The following is a 21,892-nucleotide window of genomic DNA, read 5'->3' as shown; positions in this document are numbered from 1 at the left end:
CCAATGCCGCTGCTCCAGCCCTCGGGCAGGGCCGGGCCGGGCCGCAGAGACCGGCTCCCCGAGGACCCGAGGCCTGGCCGAGCCCTCGGCGGCCCTCCTCCTCCGAAATCCTTCCAGATGCCCGCTCGGCAGGGTTCATGCTCGCAGCACCTCCGTGCTCAGAGACCCGCGAGAGGTCGGGGTCCTGAACCTGGCCTCTTACAGATGGAGAGTCCCAGAGACTTGCGCTGCGGTGCGCTCCACCTCCAAGGAACGGTGTGCTCTCCGCAGCGCACGAAGCGGGAATCTTAGTTCCCTTTTCCACTTTACCTCGCTCAGAGCAATGTAAAAGACATTGAATAAATACCTGGTCCTGAATCTCAAAAATACTCAAAATTCCACCTATTCCAAAACGTCCACTGGGAATGTGCTCCGAACATGGACGTGTGCCTGGAGTACACAGTCTTAACACTGCTTATTTACCGTCCGTTACAGGTGGATCCAAAGGCTAGAGAATCTGTAAATCTTCCCAAGTGTCCCCATGAAACTTTAAGTTTATCGAGTGCTTTGCAACACAGTAGAGAAGTTGCCATTACACTGGAGTCTCAGAAGAACTCCCAGTAGGAAGCTTGGGAGCTCAACCCCACATTACACAGGAAGAAGTCGGGGAGCCTCAGAAAACAGGCTTGCTTGTTTGGCCTGTAGGTAGAGGATATGGGATTCGACCCCTATTTGAGGTCAGATTCATAGCCCTTTTCCCTACGGTGTGATGCTTAAAATGCCAAAAGATTTTCTTTGAATATGAAAGTCTGTGCTGCTCGGATTCTCGTAGAGCATAAATAAAAGAAAATTAGCTTTTTTTTTTTTTTCCTTAACAGAACGTTAAGGCTTACAAACCCCTGCACTATTGTTTGACCTACAAGAGCTTAATGCATACCTGAAACTCTTTCTTGCTCCAAGAGCTTAGTGTAAAGATTGAATATCTGTTCCTGGACTTTGCACACAGATCGCTTAATCTTTTCCCTGCGGGTCACCATGTAAGTGAGGTTCCGAACCTAGAACGTAGAGAATAAAGATTCTAAGTAAGCAATACATTATAACGGTACTTTGGTGTTTTTCCTTTACCTGAGAAATTTGTCCTACTAGGGCCATGAGGGGCATCTGAAATCAAGATGTACTCATACATTTTATCCAAGCTCTAATCTACTTTCGGGCTGCTAACTAGGATTCCACACACACCCCTCCATGTAGGCAGAGCAACGCAGAAGAGATTGTAGGAGGAGCTCCAAACAAGCCCTGCGGCCTGCACCGCACCCAGCCTGGCGCCCACCCCAGCAGAAGACCGCTGGGGTCCAGGTCCAGGCTTGCCACCTCTTGCCAAAGGACTCCGCTTATCACCCCCTCAATATCCTCTTCCTATGAATTCTATGATCTAAGGCTTTAGAGCAGCTCGGAAGCCACTCCATCCAGCATCTATCTCCTGAAGATAGAACTGGGGAAACACAGGGTCAAAAGGGCCATCTGAAGAGCACCCCACCCACCCCCAACTCCCGCCAAAAATTATCCCTGCGCAGAGCTCACTAGTAGAAGACCAAATGGTCACCAAGAAGCCAAGGAAACTTCTCTGTCAACTAGACAGTATCTGAAGCTCACAGGCAGCTAACGTGTTCCTATAGAACATAGAGCTAGGGAACGTCCCCGCCATTGCCCTGCTGTCAGCACCTCCAGTCCAGCTCCCTGCAGGACACGGCCTTCTTCCACATTCATTTGTAAATAACTAGAAAGACGCAAGTGCTGAGAGCTCCACTTGGTATCTGATGGCAGCCACCGGGGATCACATGGGGATCACATGAGGATCACACGTATACACTCACTACCCAAACTAACTCGACACCTAGAGGTGTTCCCTAAACAGGAACAAAACAGTCAATAACCAGGCCATCTTCAGTCCTAGAACCTATTGGGAAACCTGACCAGGTTGCATGCACCTGAAAACCCCAATATCAAACGCAACACGACGGGCTGTACTCAAACCTCCTCAGGGAGAGGAGACCAGACCAGCGGTGGGAGCGCAGGGGCCCTAGAGCCCTCTCTCAGGTCCCGTTTCCGGGGGGCGGGGGGGGGGGGGGGGGGGGGACGACGACGACGACACTACAGCTTGGGGAGGGGCCCCTTCCCCTGCCACCTTTCTTCAACCAAGGTCACCAACGTCCTCTGTAAGGAGGGATGGCAACAGCCGCACGCACGGAACTCGGCGCTCTGGCTCTGAGCTGGCGCCTCCCGAGGTTTCCAGTCCTTCATGAACCCTAGTGGTTCCAGCTGTTCTTCCTGGAGCGGTGTTCAAGGCTGTCCTGTGTGCAAGGACAGGAGGCAGAGACAACAGGCTGACCGGCTTTCACATTTGCATCGTGGTGGAGGTTCCTGGCCTAACACCCAGGCACCAAGTCAGGGACTACTCAGGATGTGCCTAACACCTCCTCTTGCTGTAGAGACGTGTGCGTGTGCGCATGTGCATGTAGGTAGAATTGAAGAATTGAACAGAAAATCACCCTCCCGGTCTCAGAGTAAATATAAATACTATCTTGGTGGAATTCACCCCGGCTAAGGCCCCTCCTGACAGCCTCCGGGCCCAGGCCAGGAAGTAGGGGTCCTTTATAAAAATCCTGGCCAATGTGGGGATGGAAGTGGCTACCAGGCTACTACTGTCTTTGAGAAGAATTGTTCCACCGGGAGGTGGGGGGCAGTGGGTATTAGGCATGGTGGCTCAGAGAGGCAAGACCTAGACCCGTATCACAGATTAAAAACTCTTGGACAACAGCTTTTACACCAAGGAATCAGACTTGTGGAAGTAGGGGGCAAATTCTGACATCCTAGGAGGCGGAGTCACGCTCTTCACGTCCAATGTACAGCCAGGATACTTAGAGCTCTGGCCCTGGAGACTCCCCACGAAAACAGAGAGTAAAGGGAAAGCCGAGTCCCTGAACTTGGCCTAGTACCGGGCTCTGGGAGCTTCAAGCACCAGCTCCAGGAAAGGCCTCCCCAGCTGCTGAGCGGGCAAATCCCCCCATTCCCCTGGTCTCTGCTGAGAAACCTCTACCCAGAACACCAAAACCCACGGTGGGTTTTCAGTGGGATAAAGCGCCCCGAGTCCACCAGGCCTGGCTTACCCCATGGAGGAAGGGAGAGCCCGAAGCCCTCCCTCCCTTCTGCACAGAAGCCTCCTCGGGCACAGTTCCCATCAGCGCCCCTGCTGGGACCGGAGGCTCTGCCCTTCCTCACCTTCAACCCTCCCCGGCCTCATCTGCCCCCAGCTGCCAGCAAGGAGTTCCCAGGAAGACCAGTCCGTGGGTGCACGCACACCTCCCTAAGCACAGCCAACTTTCCCCAAAATGAGGGATTCCCCAACAGAAACACGTGGGGACCCAAGACAGAATGCTGACCACTACCCCCGGCCCTGCCCACGGTTCTGGAGTCAATAGTGGGGGTTCCAAGACCTTGCGCCGCGCTAGGTTTCCAGGTAATGCTGCGGCTGCTTGGGGCCCACACTCTTGAGCACCACCGCCCTCAGGAATCCAAGAAGGGTCTCAAACACCGCTCGCACACTAAAGCGCGATACGTCGTTTGTCGGGGGACAACTGTGGCCTGATTCTCGGTGGTGACCATCCATCCCACGGAGTGTCAAGTAGGGCAGTTGCCCAGGAGCTGGGCACGGCTTTATCTGGGAAGACACGCCCTTGCTTTACGGAGGTTTGCTGCATCTTTAAGACAAGGTCCAGGGGACAGGAACCCCACCAGAGCCAGGCGGCCGGCTCGGGACCTGGACACAGCCACAGACCACACCTCAGCAACCGCGTCTTCTTAAGGCTGCGGCTCCCCAGCCCTCCTCTAAAACCCGCTCCTGCCACCTCACTTTCCCTTCTGATCCAGAAGGTTCCGGGTGTGGAATGCCCCCAGGTGTGTATCTGCCAGAGCGAGCCATTCCCATCACCGTGCAGTTGTTTGCTTCCCTAATGAAGGCTGTTGGTCACTTTAGGACTGACCACAGCCTTTACGCCAGCCCCGTGTATTCCCGGACTCTGCGTACTGGCTACGAGCCACTACTGTGGGGCTCAGCAGAATCCTAACTTCGTTGAGAAACAAAAGTAATTTAGGATTTGTTCTGGTCACCCCCGCCCTAATGAGCCTTTGGCCTGATATACTTATTGTCTATAATTACAAAGCACTGTGCAGCGATCGGGGGCAAAGACTTCCAGGTTTTTTTGTTAAAGCCTCCACCATCACAGGCCTCATGGCAAATTCTGGAAGACCTTTCATTATAATGAGCCCATTTTAAACTAACACTAAATTCCCTAAAATCTCTTAGGCTTTTAATAAAGTAAATGTAAGTAATGCCACACACACACACACACAAAAATCCTGATTTATTCCCTGTTTCTCATACATCATTGGTATCATTCTACTTCAAAACCAACAGCGATGACTCAAAAAAAAAATGTTTAGAATTTAATTATAAGTGCGTGTTAATCTGCGTAACTGAAGTACAGAAAAGAGTTAGTACACCACAAGCATTTTCTACACTTTTATTCTGTGGTGATCATGAGACAGACACAGTCCAAACATGTAGACTTCTCGTCCTCCCTCCTGAGGACCAGCTGACTCCACAGCTCATGCACCCCAAGTACAGCGGTCGTCAGGCTGGGAATAATGGCTTCTCACCAGGATTCAGTTAATCCTCCTGATCCCTTTCTCCTCTCTTAACAAAAATGCCACATACGTGTGGTTGAGGCCAGGTCTTCTTTACACTCACCACCAGGGGGGGCATGGCAGCGGAAGAGCCTCCCCGCCCTCCCGCGCCTGCCTGCCCTGCCCGCCTGCCCGCCTGCCCGCCTGCCCTGCCCGCCTGCCCGCCTGCCCGCCTGCCCGCCTGCCCGCCTGCCCTGCCTGCCTGCCCGCCTGCCCTGCCCGCCTGCCCGCCTGCCCTGCCCGCCTGCCCGCCTGCCCGCCCGCCTGCCCGCCTGCCTGCTCGGAGGCCTCCGCCTAAATCGGACTCCTAACCTGCTCCAAGGGGGTCACAACAAGCTGGCCCGCGGGCACTCAGTCTCCTACTAAAGGGAAGTCTCATGAACACGTCCTCCTCCGCGCCCGTGCCATCTTCAGCAGGGCCATGCGGGTCTCTGGGAGATCTGGGACTTTGGGCTTAACACACTCCTCCGCTTCATCCCTGCTCTGCCCACACCTGCACTTCACGTCATCCATGGGTCAGCTCCTCTCCCAGGCAGGTGAATCCCTCCCTGCTAGGAAGTCAGGTGCTTGGGGAAGATGCATTAACTGTCTGAGGCCACTTGGGTGCCTTTCGGTGCAGGATGCGTCAGGCCAGAGGGCCTGGGTCCCCGCTGCCAAGCACTAATGAACTGAACGTGGGCTGCTCCGAGACGCCTCCCCAGTTAGCAAGCCTCTGCCAGAAACTACGGGGACAGGAGGCCCCGGAGGAGGGAAGACAGCCCACTCCTACTATTCCCGCAGCAGGGAGGGGAGATCCAGACCCGGAGTCGGCGGTCGAGGAAGTGCCATCAGCCGCGGCTCCGGGAGCCCAGGGCCACTACGCTCAGCAATCCAGCAGCGTGACCTAGTGGTGGGCTGAGCTCCCAGAAGCTCCTTGGTGGGACAGGCAGCCCCAGGCACCAGGGACCCCGCCCCGCCCCGGGCCACGCGAGCACACACGCACAGCAGAGCTACCCTGCCTCAGGTAGCACTTAGCACCTCACTGCCTGCAGTACCTTCTGGAACGGATACGCAGCTGTACGGAAGTTCATGCCCACACGCCGGCACCACTGCCCGCTTGGGAATTCGCCAAGAAACGAAGGCGGGCCAGAGCGGCACCAGCACCCAGGTCTCCCCGGGCTGAACAAGAGCTCTTTCTACTTCACCCGCCCCTACCAGGGTTCAGATCCACCTGGTTTTCTAACTCAAGTGGCACAAACGGTTCAGCCAACGCCCTGGTCATCTTCCTGGGGCTCAGGTCCCTCTAGTACTGGAATGAAGGGGGGAGGGGACACACCCCGTTTGATCTTACAGAACCGCGCAGATTAGTGGGAAAGTGTCTTAGTAAATCACAGAGGAGCCCCCCGCTCTGGGGCAGTCTTACACGTATGTACAGGAGTTTACCGGCCCATAAATATATTGAACCAACACAACCTCATGCTGCAGTATGTACAGGGTCTGAGAGTAAATGAACTGGCTACCGTTCCTTGCTCTGGGCAAGCAGCCGCCTCTTTGCAATCTTCTTTTCTAAGTCACTACAAGGTGTCAGTGTCAATCATTACCCTCTCCAGGTCCTGCCGCAGATGAGTGAACAGCTGCAGCCTCCTAAACAAGACATCCTGCTCCCGCTTCGCTAGATTGTCCTCTTCGTCTTTCTTTGGAGTGATCAAGGGCTTGTTGAAGTTGACCTTCCTCTTCAACTTCCAGTACTGGTACAGGAAATCCACCACTTCCTCGGGCAGCCGCAGGGCCCTGGCCACATCCAGCAGGTTGACGAAGGTGTAGAACTCATCTTCCAGCTGTTGCAGCTTCTGCTTACGGACACTAACCCGGTGGGCCTCCTCCTGATTCTGCTCCAGGCTGGCAAAAGGCTCCAGCGGATTCCGAGGGGAACACTCAGAAGCCCCGTTCTCCTGAGCAGCCCCCTCCCCAAGGCTCTCCTCGGGTTTTCTATGTGAGCTATGCTTCGGGCAGTAGGACTTGAACTTGACTTCGTCATTCTCCGCCAAGATGGTCTTCATCTCCAGGCCCCGGTCAAAAGCACAGGTCACGTGGAAGGCGGTGCGGCAGTTCTTCACAGAGCACTGCAAAGAACACAGAGAACAAGAGAGAAGACGGTCAGGGAGCCACAGTGGCTGACGCCCATTGGAGCTACACACCCTCCGCACACATGCACAGGAGAGTGGAACTTCCAGCACATGCCAGGAGATGTTAACCCTGGCACCTCTGTTCATATGTTAAATAAGGTAAAGCTTGGGTTTAAAGTCATTCTTTAGATGAAAAGTTTCATAAACCAAACCATGTAACTCTCTTCTGGCAGCCTGGGTGGCTCAGTGGGTTAAGCGGCTACCCTCAGCTAGGGTCATGATCCCAAGGTCCTTGGGGTCCTGGGATGGGGTTCCACAGGAGCCCTGCTCAGTGGAGAGCCTGCTTCCTCCCCCTGCCCCTCCCCCCACTCAGGTGTATGCATGCTCTCTCTCAAATTTTTAAAAACAAAATGCCTCGCGCAGCCCGGATGGCTCAGCGGTTTAGCGCCTGCCTTGGGCCCAGGGCGTGATCCTGGAGACCCCGGATCTAGTCCCACGTCAGGCACGTCGGGCTCCCTGCATGAAGCCTGCTTCTCCCTCTGCCTGTGTCTCTCTGCCTCTCTCTCTCTGTGAGTCTCTCATGAGTAAATAAATAAAATCTTAAAAAAGTAAAAAATAAATAAAAGAAAACGCCTCTTATATAGCAAGTGCAATTATACAAATGGCACGTGCAGCCAAAGGTGGTCTAGCACACAGATTATACTAAAAAGAACATGTGCTCATGACACAGAGTAAACTTTGAGAATTAACTGCTTTTCCTAGAGTTGAGCTCTTTTAAAAGTGCTTATAGTAAAAAGCTGGAAAAAGAACCTCTTCAGGGGCGCCTGGGTGGCTCAGTGGCAAAGAGCATCTGCCTTTGGTCATGATCTCAGGGTCTGGGATCGAGTCCCGGGTCAGGCTCCCTGACAGGGAGTCTGCTGTGTCTCTCTAGGTCTCTCATGAATAAATACATAAAATCTAAGAAGAAAGAAGAAAGAAGAAAAAAGAAAAGAAAGAAAGAAAAGAAAGAAAAGAAAAGAAAGAAAGAAAGAAAGAAAGAAAGAAAGAAAGAAAGAAAGAAAAAGAAAGGAAGGAAAGAAAGGAAGGAAAGAAAGAAAGGAAAGAAGGAAGGAAGGAAGGAAGGAAGAGAAAGAAAAGAAAGAAAAGAAAGAGAAAGAAGAAAAGAAAAGAAAGAAAAGAAAGAAAGAAAGAAAAGAAAGAAAGAAAAGAAAGGAAAGAAAGAAAGAAAAGAAAGGAAGGAAAGAAAGGAAGGAAAGAAAGAAAGGAAAGAAGGAAGGAAGGAAGGAAGAGAAAGAAAAGAAAGAAAAGAAAGAGAAAGAAGAAAAGAAAGAAAAGAAAGAAAGAAAGAAAGAAAAGAAAGAAAGGAAAGAAAGGAAAGAAAGGAAAGAAAGGAAAGAAAGGAAAGAAAAGAAAGAAAAGAAAGAAAAGAAAGAAAGGAAAGAAAGAAAGAAAGAAAGAAAGAAGACTCTTCCGGAAGAACCACTGGTCAAGAGTTTTTCAAGGAGTCTTCACTCTTCCTTCCAGGCAGGAAGAGCCCCACACCAGGGGGAAAACAAACAGCCGTTTCCTCCAAGCAGCCGAGGGCTGCTCAAGTCTGAGGAGAGTGAATACGGAACCCCTGGAAGAGGAGGAAAGAAGGGGAGAAGGAGGGAAGCCAGCCCAGGAGGGGGGTGGAAAGGCCTCCTCGGGGTGCAGAAGGCCAAGCAGCCCCGCCGGGGCGGGAGGGAAGGCCTCGGGGCCCTGGCCCACCCGCGGCGCTGCCCAGGGCCCGGGCGCAGGAGCCCGAAGGGCCCGCTTCCTGTGGGTCACACGGAGGGGGACCTCCGCCTGGCAGGGGCTCCAGGAGGAGACTCCCTGTGGCGACTGCAGCCAGTCCCCTGAAAGCAACCGTGGACCTACGGGAGGCCGGGCCCGGCGGCCAGGACGAGAAGCCTAACGAACCTTCCTCAACGGGCCCCGGGCCCACAAACGGCGGAGGCTGGGTCGGGGCTGCCCCCGCTTCAGCATCTCGGACCGACTCCCGCCAGCCGGCGCCCTCCGTTTCTGCACAGTCTCTTTTGCCCCGAGGTACAGCAACCCCAGCCCCCCTCGCCACTCCCCCATGACAAAACGTAAAGCACGTGAACGAACATAAATCTCTAATTTCACCCATACATAACCTGCCCCCCCAAGCCATGCGTCAACAGGCTCCGGGGACAGAGCACGCCCGCCCGCCGGCCGCGACCCCCGGCTACGGCCGCGTACTTCCCGGAGTCCTTCCCGGAGCCCCTCCAGGAGTCCCGCCACCGGGCTTCGTAAAGGCGCCAGCGGCCTTCCTCCGGGTTCTCCTCTTCAGGTTGACTCCGCAAACAGATGTTACAGAAACCTAAACCAGAGCCTTCACAGCTGCAGACATCTCAGAGAGGAATTCTTTTTTTTTTTTTTTTTTTTCAGAGAGGAATTCTTTAATAAAAATCACTCTATTATTCTGTGAAGATATGAAAAATCATGACAACCTAACTTGGCCTTTTCTCCCTCAAATTAATGCTCTGGGAAAAAAGAGCTCAGCGGCAGCAAGAAGTCATTTTATCGTCCTCTCTTCAAAGGAGAAACCAAGATCCCGCGCGCCCACCTCTCGCCGTCGGCGCCGGAGCAGGTGCCGGAGCAGGACGGGGTACTCAGGCCGGGCAGAAACTCCATCCGCAGGGGCCGCGGCAGCAGGGAAGGCAGGACCTTCTACTTCCCTGGGCTGCAGTCCCGCAAGCGCTCACCGGGGAGGTCGGCACACAGACGCTTGCAGGGCCCTAACGCTTGGGTTTTACTCTGAGGTTTTTAAACAGTGTCTCTTCCATTCTCTCCCATAAAGACCGGAGGGTTTTGCCACGTTTTAGTTTTAAACCGATTCTATTCACATGCAAAAAGCCTCGCACTGTTTTTTAGGTCCGCAGCCAAATCCCACCAGCAATCTCATGCCTCACCCTCTCCATCTCTGTTACATTTTGGATTCCAGAACTCCAGTGGAGGTGATAATGAAGAAAAGTAGAAATACCAGGCTTACAAAATGAAAACTTTTAAAACCTCCAGCCAGGGGCTAACTCAACTGAAAGAAGAATTTATCAGCCAAAATACAAAATGACTTTGCCCAGTGAGGTCATTTCCTTAAAACCTAAGCCTGGCAGTTTGTATCTGTGCGGATCCGTTGTGTTTTCTGCGTCGAGAGAGGAGACGGAGGCAAACCGTGCCTCTGCTCTTAGGATGTGTTATGGAGACCGAGGACCAGCCTGTGGCCCTGAGCGGGGAGCGCCCCGCCCCCCACCCAGACAAAGAGCTGGACTCCATCTCTAGGGCCAGTGTCCACCACAAACAGCACCTGAAATCCCTGGTGAAGGAAACAGCATCTCGGTGTCTTAAGTCATGACTCTACACGCTGATAACGGGAAGCCTGGAAATTAACCTTTTACAAAACCTGAAAAACCAGCATGTCATTTACATTCCCACCATAATTCTGTCTACCTAAGGATTCTTGACACCTGTCGGTGTGTGGACACGGAAAACGCAGGCCGTTTTAACAAAACCGTTTCCCCCACCCCACTCCGGTCCCCACACGTGATGGATGCCAGGACGAATCAGATATCCAACCTGGGTTCGGATAACCGCTTCTGCAAACACTCGCTGCAGCACCTTGCGGGGGGCCCTTTACCCGGCTGGGGCTCCAAGGAATCTCTTCTACCAACCACAAAAACAGAGGCACACTGAGTCGATCTGAACAGAGAGCAGGGAAGGCCTCTCACGCCCTGTGAGCGCACCTAAACCAGCGTCAGGAGGCGCGTCAGGAGGGCCCGCCACCGGCCCTCCAAGTACCAGTGGGAGGGTGGCCAACGCTCCATGGTCAAGACTGGTTCTTCCCTGAAGGCGTCTGCCTGTGAAGAGCTGCAACGCTGGGCTTAGGACAGAAGGGGAGAAACCGGAGACAAAGCGGAACTGCCTTACAGCTCAGGTGCACTTCTGAGCTGCTCTGTGATTGTTACAGCAGGTGTTCTGGTTACAGTGGACACGACCCGCCAGGGAAAGGTGTCTGCACTGGGCTGGAGCCGTTCCTCGGCAGCCTCACAAGAGTGGTGAGAACCCTGTCCTGCTCTCTGGCTTCTAGACCCATCCCTAAATGCATGGACGGTTCCCAGAGCCCTCCTTCGTCCAGCCCCCAAGCACAAAGGAAAATGATGCCATTATGACTAAATGCATTACCTGTATGGAGGCCCCAAACTTCTCGTTGCAGAGGCTACACACCAGCGCCCACCGACTGCTGGGGATGTGAGACACCTTCGTGATGGGTTCCATCTTCTCAGGGCTGCCAATGCTCACCTAGAGACCCAAGGAATAGCAAGACAGGGTGGCAGAGGCCATCAGGCAAACAAGAGCTGAGCAGGGGCAGTAGAAACCCAAAGATCTTCTGTTCGCCTACAGACCTCCTACCAGACAGTAGCCTCTCCTAGGAGACCAAACCCCTACTTCCAAGCACGGGGACAGTGCAGGGGCCAGCTCTGGACCAGCAACCGCGGAGAACCCAGAGCCCAGTCCCCAGGCTCAGGCCTCCATGCACCGGGCCGGGGTGGTCATCTGACATACCCAACCTGTTTGTAAACACGCAGATAACCAGGAACAGTCACTTCTCACCTGAGTGTCTGACAGCAAGATGGGTCTGCATGAGCACAATGCAATCTAATACACCCCTGCCCACAAGGAGGTGATCAAGACTGAAAACCCTTCTTAAATAGTTTGTGAACAATGGAGTAATATATGCTAATTTTAGTATGACCCTCAGGGAAGAAAACCATTCTCTTCAGTCAGAAAAGATTACTACATTCAAAGTGGAAAACTACCAAGATAAATAAGGTAGCCGGTCTGCATTCAGCCTGGATCCCTGAACCAGAAGATCTGGTGCTACCAAAACCCAAGTCATGAAACTCCAATCCAAATCAGTTCCAGATCATTTTCTTCAAGAGGAAAAATGCACCAAAATCACACACCAAAAAATGCTGAAATTTCAATCACAAGTGATATTCTCATACTGAGCCATACAAATTAAATTAGTGAAGGTCTGGGACTTGAAATAAATTAGACCAGACCTGAAATTAAAAAGGTTGAGGCTAAGAATTTTAATAAAAAAAAAAAAAAACCCCCACACACACAAAAAAAAATGTGACCTAAAGCAGTGATTCTTTAACCATCCTCGTGCTACCTGGACAGCTCACAAGCCCCGGGATTTAGCGGCAATCCCTGGGGAAGCCAGAGTAGCACCCAGCCCCACTCCTGGGAGCGTGTCTCGGTGCAAGGGTGAGCAGGGACACATTTCTCAAGTGAACACAACCCAGAGTCCAGCTCACCGCTGCTTCCAGGAAACATTCCCACAAACCTATATACCATGACAAAATGATAGTTCACTCAGTATTCAATTTAGGGGGTCAGAGAGGAAAGAAAAAAGACCGCCATTAAAAGGTGTCTTTTGGGGCACCTGGGTGGCTCAGTGGTTGAATGTCTGCCTTTGGCTCAGATCATGATCTGGGGTCCTGGGATCGGGATCGAGTCCCACATCAGACTACCTGCAGGGAACCTGCTTCTCCCTCTGTGTCTCTGCCTCTGTTTCTTCATGAATAAATAAAATCTTTTTTAAAAAATGTGTCTTTTTATTCATCAGCTATAGTACCCCATATCCCCATATTTACAAACGGCTCCCTATCCTCACCCCCAGCTCAAAGCCAGGAGTACCGCCTGAGCTAAGCTACTATTAAAAACCACACCTACCTCAGGGATCCACAGAGCACAGCTGACATGGACCCACTTGGTGCCACTGCGGGTAGGCTTCATCGCTCCGCCTTTCTTGGGACACAGCAAACACTTTGGCTGAACCCCCAGGGCACATGTCCGGCACAGCCAACTGCCCTCCGGGACCTTGAGGATTCCGTAACAGGCCTGTGAAGCCACAACACAGCCCCCAAGGAAAACACAGAAAGAAGAAAAGATTCATTTCTTTCCCTACATATCTATTAACTTTAAAAATACCTAGAAAGATTTTATCAAAATAGAATAGAGGTACCCCCATGTCCACCTAGCTGGAGACCCTCTCCCTTCAGGAAAAATGCCAGGCAGCCTCACAGTAGCAGGCAGGAAGGCATGTGGCATCTTCGGGGATAAACACATATTTACCACATTTACCAGAGGGTGGGCCTGAACACTCCTAGAGGACAAATAGGTTCACAAAATATTTGCTGTGCAGTACTGCTACAGACACCTATCTACACCAGGTTCCTAAATACTGGGCAGTAAATTCTCAAAACACTCCACAAGGAAGGCTAAGTGGGGGAAGCTATTCCTTCTCTGATTGACCAATGTGAGTAGGATACAATGTGAGGGAAAAACACACAAAGCAGCTGAGTCTCTGAGAGCTGTTCAACGAGATGGCCTGGCTCAGAAGGAAGAAGGGGCACCCACGTTCCCCCCAACTACGCGAAATCCCCTCACTAGACCCCATCACTCTCCCAAGTGAGTGCAACAGGCACAGAAAGAGGAGACCTTGTGGACAGAAAATCTGGGCTCTTCAGCCAATATTTACAACAAGGCCTGATTTGCAGGAGATGGCAAAATTACCCAAGACACCGTCAACGGCTGAAATCAAGGATCTCACCGCTAAAGTCATTAAGATGGCTCAAAAATAGAGAAGGCAAATGTTAAATAGTGAAGACACAAAACCAGGATGGTTCCAGGAGCACATTCAGAAGCCTTAAAAAAAAAAAAAAAAAAAACACACACACACACAAAACCACCAAATCATTCAGAACTTTATCCTTAAATGACCCAGAAGTCAGGAAGTCTAGAGACACAGTAACATAGCTCCAATCCTCCAGACAGGAAAAACCCAGCCCCTCTGCAATCTGAATATCCAGGACGCAGAAAGGAAACCACAGTGAGAGAGAGGGGTGAAGTCAAGTAACACCAAGACTGGAGCGGAGGAGCCCTGGGTCGGGGCCCGAGGAAGCCACTCTCAACACAGACTTACTGGAAAAACAACTTTTAACAGAGCTAAGAAGCGCTAGTAAGGTTTCAAGTTCTAAAAAACATCTGTAGCAGGCATTCTAGAAAAAGTCACATTTGAAGAAAACCTTTTTTTTACTGGACAATCAAGTCTACATTAAATGAAAAGATTAAATACAGTAGGCATTCAAGGGAAGCCTCAAGAGCATCTCAAAAGGAAGATGAAGTAATAAACGTGAAGGCACGAGAACAACGCAGCACGGCTGAAAACTGGGCACAGTGTGGGGTGGGCGCCCAGGGTCCCAAGTCGCTACTCCAACTATTGTGACCAAACCGCACTGGGACCCTGAACAGCCAGCTCACCTTCGCATCAGGGAGCCCATTTATAAGACAGGTGTTCAACTGGTTTTCAAGTAGAACCAGTGTTTTCAAACAAAATTCTCAGGGACAGAAAAATAAATACGGAAAATAGCACAAAAAAGACTTGAAGCTTCATCCAGGAAGGGAATTATTAGCAACAAACCAGTGACACTGGTGGTCACGGTGATCTTGACATACAATCACTTCAGAAATTGCATTATCCAAGCAAACTTCCCAGATAATCTGAAAATCTAGAGCCAATAGGTAGCCTTCAACACGACTACAGCAAGAGACTGCAGCCTCGTGTCCCCTTGTCACCAGCAGCCTTGTGTCAGCTCGTCCTGATGTCCTCAGGCAGAGGGGAAGCCCAGCAGGAAGACAAATTAAGTCTGTAAGTTTGTTTTAAATCTCCACATCAACAGATGAATGACAGACAGCCTTTTAAAACCCTAATAGTGGGATGCCTGGGTGGCTCAGCACTGGGCGCCTGCCTTCCGCTCCGGCGTAATCCTGGGGTCCCAGGACCAAGTCCCACATCAGGCTCCCTATCTCTGTCTCTCTCATGCATAGATAAAATCTTTTAAAAAATAAAAAATAGGGCAGCCCCGGTGGCTCAGCGGTTTGGCGCCGCCTTCGGCCCAGGATGTGATCCTGGAGACCCAGGACTGAGTCCCATGTCGGGCTCCCTGCATGGAGCCCGCTTCTCCCTCTGCCTGTGTCTCTGCCTCTCTCTGTGTGGGTCTCTCATGAATAAATAAAGTCTTTTAAAAAAATAAATAATAAATAAATAAATAAATAAATAAATAAATAAAAAATAAAACCCTAAGAAGCATATAGGGACACGTGTCCCCACAGAAATCCAAATTACTTCATTACTGCATTAAGGAATAAACAGAGAAGAGAGACTGTCACGAGCTTTTAAAAATCACCCAGGGCCCATCCTTACTGAACCTGAAGGATTTACCTTTCTGTGGATTGGCAAGCAACCACCAAGTGCCAGTGGGCATCAGACAGGACATGAAATAACATTTAAGAAAAGGAGCCTCCTCACTCTTCTTTAACATCACGGTTTATATAGGAACACATTTAAAATGTTCCTGGTTGGACTGTGTGTCCCCTAGAGATAGGCAGCCCTAACCACAGTCCCTCAGAATGTGACCTTATCTGGAAATAGGGTCCTAAACAGATGGAATCAGTTAAGGATAGTGTCCTACTAGAGTCGGGTGTCCTTGTAAGATGGCCATGCGTGAAGACACAGACACAGTAGGACACACGTGACAACAAAGGCAGAGACTAGAACTGTGCAGCCACAAACCAAAGAGCACGACAATTGTGAGCAAATCACCAGAAGCCAGACAGAGTCAAGGAAGGATTCCTCTACAGGTTTCTGAGGGGACGGGCCCTGCCAACACCCCGTGATTCCAGATTTCTAGTCGTCAGAACTGCAAAATAATAAACGCCTGTAGTTTTAGTTCACCCAGTTTGTGGGTTATGGCGCACACTAATACAGCAAACTAACCACCTTGTAGAAACTGCCCTCCACCTGCCCCACCCCTCCCACCACAGTGTTAACATCTAAACTCAGGTGTGAAAGCCAGGGCAAGGCGGCTCACAGATTAAGTAAACCTTACTTCTATGGATAAAATTAAAAACATTATGTGAGGGAAGATTTCCACAGAGCAGCCTATACTTCCAGTTGTAACAAGTAGTAGGAAATACTTCAAATACTCTAAGAACCTATTAGGAACAAAAAGATTTCGTTCATAGGACCCACTTCCTTAACTCACTTAGGAGAGCAGGAAAACAGACCCCATCTGTAGGAAGACCTCTGGCCTACTTGGCAGCAGGTGCACTTACACCCCGAGTGGCTTCGTCCTGGAGCCTTACTGCCCACATACCTGGTGCACACAGATGTTGCATTTGTCACAGAACACCATCTCATTGCCGTCCTCACCGTCAGGTGACTGGCACACATCACAGACAACATCTTCATCATATTCGATCCCCAGGCCTTCCTCAGTCTCTATAGCATGATTCATATTGTCATAGCACCGCTGCTCAAATTCCTCCAGGACCCTTTCCATGGTGTATTCATCTAATTCAGGCATTCCTGAAGGAAAAGTGCCACAAAAACATTTTAATAAGACCCTATTAATAAATATTTCAGGGCAGCCCTGGTGGCTCAGCAGTTTAGCAGCCTACAGCACAGGGTATGATCCTGGATACCCAGGATCGAGTCCCATGTCGGGCTCCCTGCATGGAGCCTGCTTCTCTGCCTCTCTGCCTCTCTCTCTCTCTCTCTCTCTCTCATGAATAAATAAAATCTTAAAAAAAAAATAGGAACCAACTACTTATTTAAAAAGTAAGTAAATATTACAGTAAGACAGTATTAGTCTATCTGTATTTTCAATGTATAAATAATCTTATACATAAACCTATCCTGTGTGTCCCAAACATTTTCTATTGAATGCCTGCCTTGCAGACTGTTCCAAGGAAGGCTCTTCAAATTAAAAGGCAGAAAAAGTCTTCCATGCAACACTTTGTTTCTTATGATCAGGCACTTTAGATGGGAGTATCAGAAGTCAAAAAGCAAAAGATAAATCCCAAAAGGGTTTAAGGATATTAAATATATGTACTGTTAAACAGTCATTTCATCACATTATACACAACAACATGTAAGTGAGTTCAATATAGGACACCCGGACGGCTCAGCTGGTTAAGCGTCAGGACCCTGGGATAAAGCCCCAAGTGGGGCCCCCGGCTCAGCAGGGAGTCTGCTTCTCCCTCTCCCTCTCTCAAATAAATAAAATCTTTAAAAACAAAACAAAACAAAACACCATGACCATATATTATGGTTTGGGTGTCTTCTAAAAAAACATTCCTTTCTTGCTGCTTAAAAATGTTGCTCTGAGAACAGATTTCACTGTGAGTACACAAATGTTTTTAACTAGTTTATCCCTCCTCACCCTCTGAATTTACAAAGTTGAGATGCATAGTTAATCAGACACATGAAAGACAGAAACACAAGGAATGTCTAAAGCAAAAGAAACAGCTCATTGTGAATCAAATAAAATGCATTCTTATGCAAGAATGATCAAAAATAAATTTCAAGTGGTTATCGTGGTTACAGTAATGGTGAGATAAGACTTTTATTTTCTTCCGTTTGTGGGATATATTCCAAACTTCCTACAACGAAAATGCTCATGCAGAGAGAAAAAACAGGTTATAAAAATATTCTAACAGAACATGTAAGTGGCAAGGAACAATACAAAGGTCATTAGAGCCAATAACTTTTATGTACTCTGATAAATATAAAACCATCAAATTAACACTTCATGTTTTTAAAAATCTGGAGAACACATCAGAGCTGACTGTGATAAGCTCTAAGCACATATTCAAAAAAGCCACCTACCTATCGCACATGCTATTTACTGATAAGATACTCCACTGCATGGCCAGGCAGGGACTTATATCTCAATTCCTCCTACCAGTTTTGAAACCAACACTTGCTATGAAAATACAATCCTACGCCCTATAATTAACTTCTACCATTACAAAGACCAGTAAAAACTGGGACACCTGGGTGGCTCAGCAGCTGAGCATCTGCCTTCGGCCCAGGGCGTAATCCCGGAGTCCCAGGATCGAATACTACATTGGGCTCCTCGCACGGAGCCTGCTTCTCTTTCGGCCTGTGTCTCTGCCTCTCTGTCTCTCATAAATAAATAAATAAAATCTTAAAAAAAAAAAAAAAACCTAAAACAAACATCTAAAAGCATATGTTCAATTTATGTTACACAACCGCATGGTCATCTTGCCAAAGTATCCCACGCTACCTTTCAATCTGGTGAGCTAGCCCGGAACTCATTACTTACACCATCCACCAGGCGCTCAGTGTCTGTGGCTGCGCCCCATGCCTTCAGACAGGACACCTCGCCAGTCAAGTGCATTTTATACTGACCTTTACAGAGCTCCTACAAAGCAGAACTTTAATCTTTGAAGCTCGAACTGAACGGGTGTTCAGTTCCAAGAGAGCTCTGAAAACTTATGCAGATTGTGTAAAACCACTCAAGCCACTTCCTGGCTTGCTAATATCCTGGCCATTACTACCTAAAAGCAGGGACCAGGAGGAAGGCAATGTACTTTGTCCAAATAAGCTGAATGATCAAATAGGGAGAAAGGAACAACTCCCCTGGCTCAGTGGGCACTACTGCTCCCATCCAACAGGCCAGTGAGCAGCAGGACAGCACAACAAGCATCCAGTATATGGCGGGCCCTGCACTAACTAGGCTCAGGGACTGATCCAAAAATCAAAGCAGTCATTGTCCCTCAGGGCCCCAAAATCTACCATCCTTTAAATATTTACTATGTGCCAAACTGCTAACAAACACCTCTGCTGCCTCTCTCCACCCAGGACCCACAGCACAAATTCTCAGTAATCCGCACAGTCTGTCACTCCAAGCCCAGACTTGACGTCAGTGGTCCTGTTCATCAGGACACCTCAGGCAGCACTCAGCAATCCTGAGATGAAACCTGTGTGCCATCCTGGTCTTGACACCAGGAGGCACAAGCAAAATGAGGTACAGAAGCTCCAAGCTATAGATATACTGAGAAGCCAAAAGCCGTTAACACCATGATGGGCAGAATGGGGGTCGGGGGTGGGGGGTGCACGGAGAGAAAGCCAAGACAGAGGTGAACAGGTAAAAAAAGGGAAAAGCACTCCAGGTTTAGAGCAGGACTTAAGGGAATCACAGAGGTGAAAATAAGAGGTTTATAAGAAAACGGTGAACTTGGCTGGAGTGCAGTTCCCTGTGAGTTACAGGCCACAAGTGAGAAAGGATCTGAACGGCACTGCAGGAAAACACCAGAGCACAAAACGTGCGGAGCAGACGGCCCTCCTGTCATCTGGGAGAAGTCACTTCATATCTCTGGGCTTTAGTTCCCTTGAGGGGAGCATGTGAAAGGGGCAGGTGGGGGCAGAGACGGGGTATCCTGCTCCCATGCCTTTGGAAAGGTCTTTCTTCAATCCCACTGCTCCCTCTACAAGCCACTCACAGATGGAGTCCCTCTGAACACGGGTTCCAGAGCCAGACAAGCCGACCTCTGAAAAAGACCACAGGACTCTGAGACTGAAGCTCTGATGGAACTGGCTTCACCAGGCAAGGAGGAGCTTCTACTACTCACTCATATACCTGAAATTCTTCTCTGTTCATCCTTCATTAATAAAACAATATAAAAAAAATAAAAATAAAAAAATAAAACAATATAACCCAAGGTCTCTCATTATTAATAAAATATAACCCATGGTCTCTCACCCATCTCCTTAAATTCCTCATTCGTCAACTCCAGCCACGCAGCATCCATGTCGTTGAGGTCGTAACGACACACACTGTCAGCCAGCGTCCGGATGTCAACATAGCCCAACTCTGGAGGCTCGGAGCCCGGCGAGACAATGTATTTCTTGGGCCTGATGAACATGAGGGATTTCTCTTCAGACACGACCCTAGTTAACAAGAAAACAAAGCAGCCAGGTTACCCTTCCTGCCACATGGCCCAAAACGTGCTTCCACTTCCCAATGCCCTAAATCCCAGGCTATCACCAGATCAACAGGCTTAAAAACCCTAATGCCACTGCTAGAAAAACTAAGTAGGATTCATGAAGGACCCCAAAATGGAAAGACAGACCAGTGAAAACACCGAGGAGTCCTCAAAACCAGCTTTTTCCAATTGTTTTCCCAGGATACTGCATGACCAGCCTTGATTTAGGACAGCAGTTGCTCTGGCCTAGCCACAACAGCAAAACACTAACCTCCCAAGTTTCAATAGCTAATGACTACATCACTTTGTACCCATCCAGCCTGACCACCTGAAGGTCTAGCACTAGGCTCTCAAGAACACGGAGGCCAAGAGCAGCCACGAGGGCAGGACAATGCCCAGCAGAACGTTGGGCAACCAAGGGGACAAACCCATCATCACTAATCTTAGAAATAAAAGTGGGCCTCGTCCATTACTAAGCAGTCCAAGACCCCGAGAGGCCTAGCCAAGGAGGGGACTCTCCCAACATACACTTAGGATCCCAGGACAGGGACACAAGTTCCCTCCTCTCCTTACACTGCCACGCTCTCCAAACCTGTTAACCCTGATGCCTTCCACCACACCCTACTCAGAAGAAATGACCACACACAAGATCAAATCACTCCCAACTTGGAATGAAGGGCCTTCTCCCTAAAGACAAAGGTCCGGTATCACAGCACCCCCACATCCACAGTTCCTCCCTCATCACCACGTTCAGCAGTTCATGTCAGCAGCAACAAGTGGTCCAAAGAGTGCCAGTATTTTCAACCACCTTGTAAGCACCAGAGTGATCTTACCTACATGACACTGAAATAGGCAAAACACAGGGGAGTTATTTCTCCCATACTCAACCAAGAGCAGGGTTTTAGCTATCTAGAAACTCCGGAAGCTGTATCACATTTACTGCTCTTGTGCCGAGCTCCTAAATAAAAAAATGATTCAGCGAGTAATTCCTGGATGGGGACTGCCAAAGCTGAAACAGTTGGTGTTGTGCCCCAGATGTAGATTCTAAGGCAAACATGGTGTTTATCCTGCAAAGCCCAGTTAAACATTCCACCCCAGCAGCCAGAAATCTGGACTGGTCATTTAAGCCCACACATCTATGCAGACGTTTATCAGAAACCCCCAAACAATAACTGGCAATGGTAAAAGAGTCCAGTTCATAAAGGAGGCAGCTGACTGATGCACAGCAGAGACGCCAGGCACTAGCTGAGCGTAGAGACCCCGAATCTGCTCTCCCTGTGAAGAGCCCTCCAGGTCAGCTGGGCAACACAACGAAGAAATAAGCAAACTGGCCTCAGTTCCACGCGGAGGTAAATCATCAAGGACCGGCACCCAAAAGACCCTTAAGGGGAAAGGTGCTTCCTAAGTAAATTCAAAGAAAGCCGGGCAAGAGCAACTGGGCAAAGTCCATCCATAGGAGAACTCCTCAAATACACTGCTCCTCTTAAGCTTGCCTTCCACATAACCGTGACCTGGCAGGCCACCTCACATTTGCCTTACTCCAGAGGTGGAGCCCAGCCCAGGCCTACAACACCGGAGAAGCCACCCTTGCTGGGTGAACAGTGATGGATTTTTTTTTTTTTACTTAATTGTTTTAGGGGATTAATTTGATTTTTTTAACAATAAATATATTTTTTATTGGTGTTCAATTTGCCAACATACAGAATAACACCCAGTGCTCATCCCGTCAAGGGCCCCCCTCAGTGCCAGCCACCCAGTCACCCCCACCCCCCGCCTTCCTCTCCTCCACCCCCCCCAGTTCGTTTCCCAGAGTTAGGAGTCTCTCATGTTCTGTCTCCCTTTCTGATTATTTCCCACCCTTGCTCTCCACAGTGAACAGGAATTGGGGGTGGCGATGGGGGAAAAAAAGAAGTTGTGTAAACATCCAAATTTCCCTCCCCCACCAGTCATCTCCCACAGTGTTCCAGAATTTGCCCAATTCTCTAAAGAGAGAGCAGCACCTTCCCAGGATGGCTAGAATATTAAGTTTGGAGGACCATGGCCCTCAAAATCACTACCCTATGGACCTAGAGTGTCTTTCTACACATTTCAGACCACTTGGGGTCTCGTATTACTTCACTGCTAAGTCAAATTGCTCTTCTCAGGCAGCGGCTGTCAGGGCA

The 21,892-nt window shown here is 49.8% G+C and overlaps 1 protein-coding gene across 12 annotated transcripts in view; it reads right to left on the bottom strand.

Moving 5' to 3' along the window:
• Positions 1 to 21,892, bottom strand: part of JADE1 (jade family PHD finger 1) — a 64,267-nt gene that overhangs the window by 6,530 nt on the left and 35,845 nt on the right. For all 12 annotated transcript variants that reach the window (XM_041758208.1, XM_041758200.1, XM_041758205.1 and 9 more), the window contains 6 exons: positions 19,508 to 19,695; positions 16,094 to 16,305; positions 12,609 to 12,776; positions 11,052 to 11,168; positions 6,303 to 6,824; positions 917 to 1,034 (listed from right to left, as the gene is read on the bottom strand). In XM_041758208.1, coding sequence (XP_041614142.1) covers positions 917 to 1,034; positions 6,303 to 6,824; positions 11,052 to 11,168; positions 12,609 to 12,776; positions 16,094 to 16,305; positions 19,508 to 19,695 — 1,325 coding nt within the window. The remainder of the gene's footprint in view (positions 1 to 916; positions 1,035 to 6,302; positions 6,825 to 11,051; positions 11,169 to 12,608; positions 12,777 to 16,093; positions 16,306 to 19,507; positions 19,696 to 21,892) is intronic.

The sequence above is a fragment of the Vulpes lagopus genome, chromosome 6 (assembly GCF_018345385.1).
Source record: "Vulpes lagopus strain Blue_001 chromosome 6, ASM1834538v1, whole genome shotgun sequence".
Classification (NCBI taxonomy): Eukaryota; Metazoa; Chordata; class Mammalia; order Carnivora; family Canidae; genus Vulpes; species Vulpes lagopus.
Note: the sequence above shows the minus strand (reverse complement) of the source record. Positions and strands in the feature narration are given on the sequence as shown.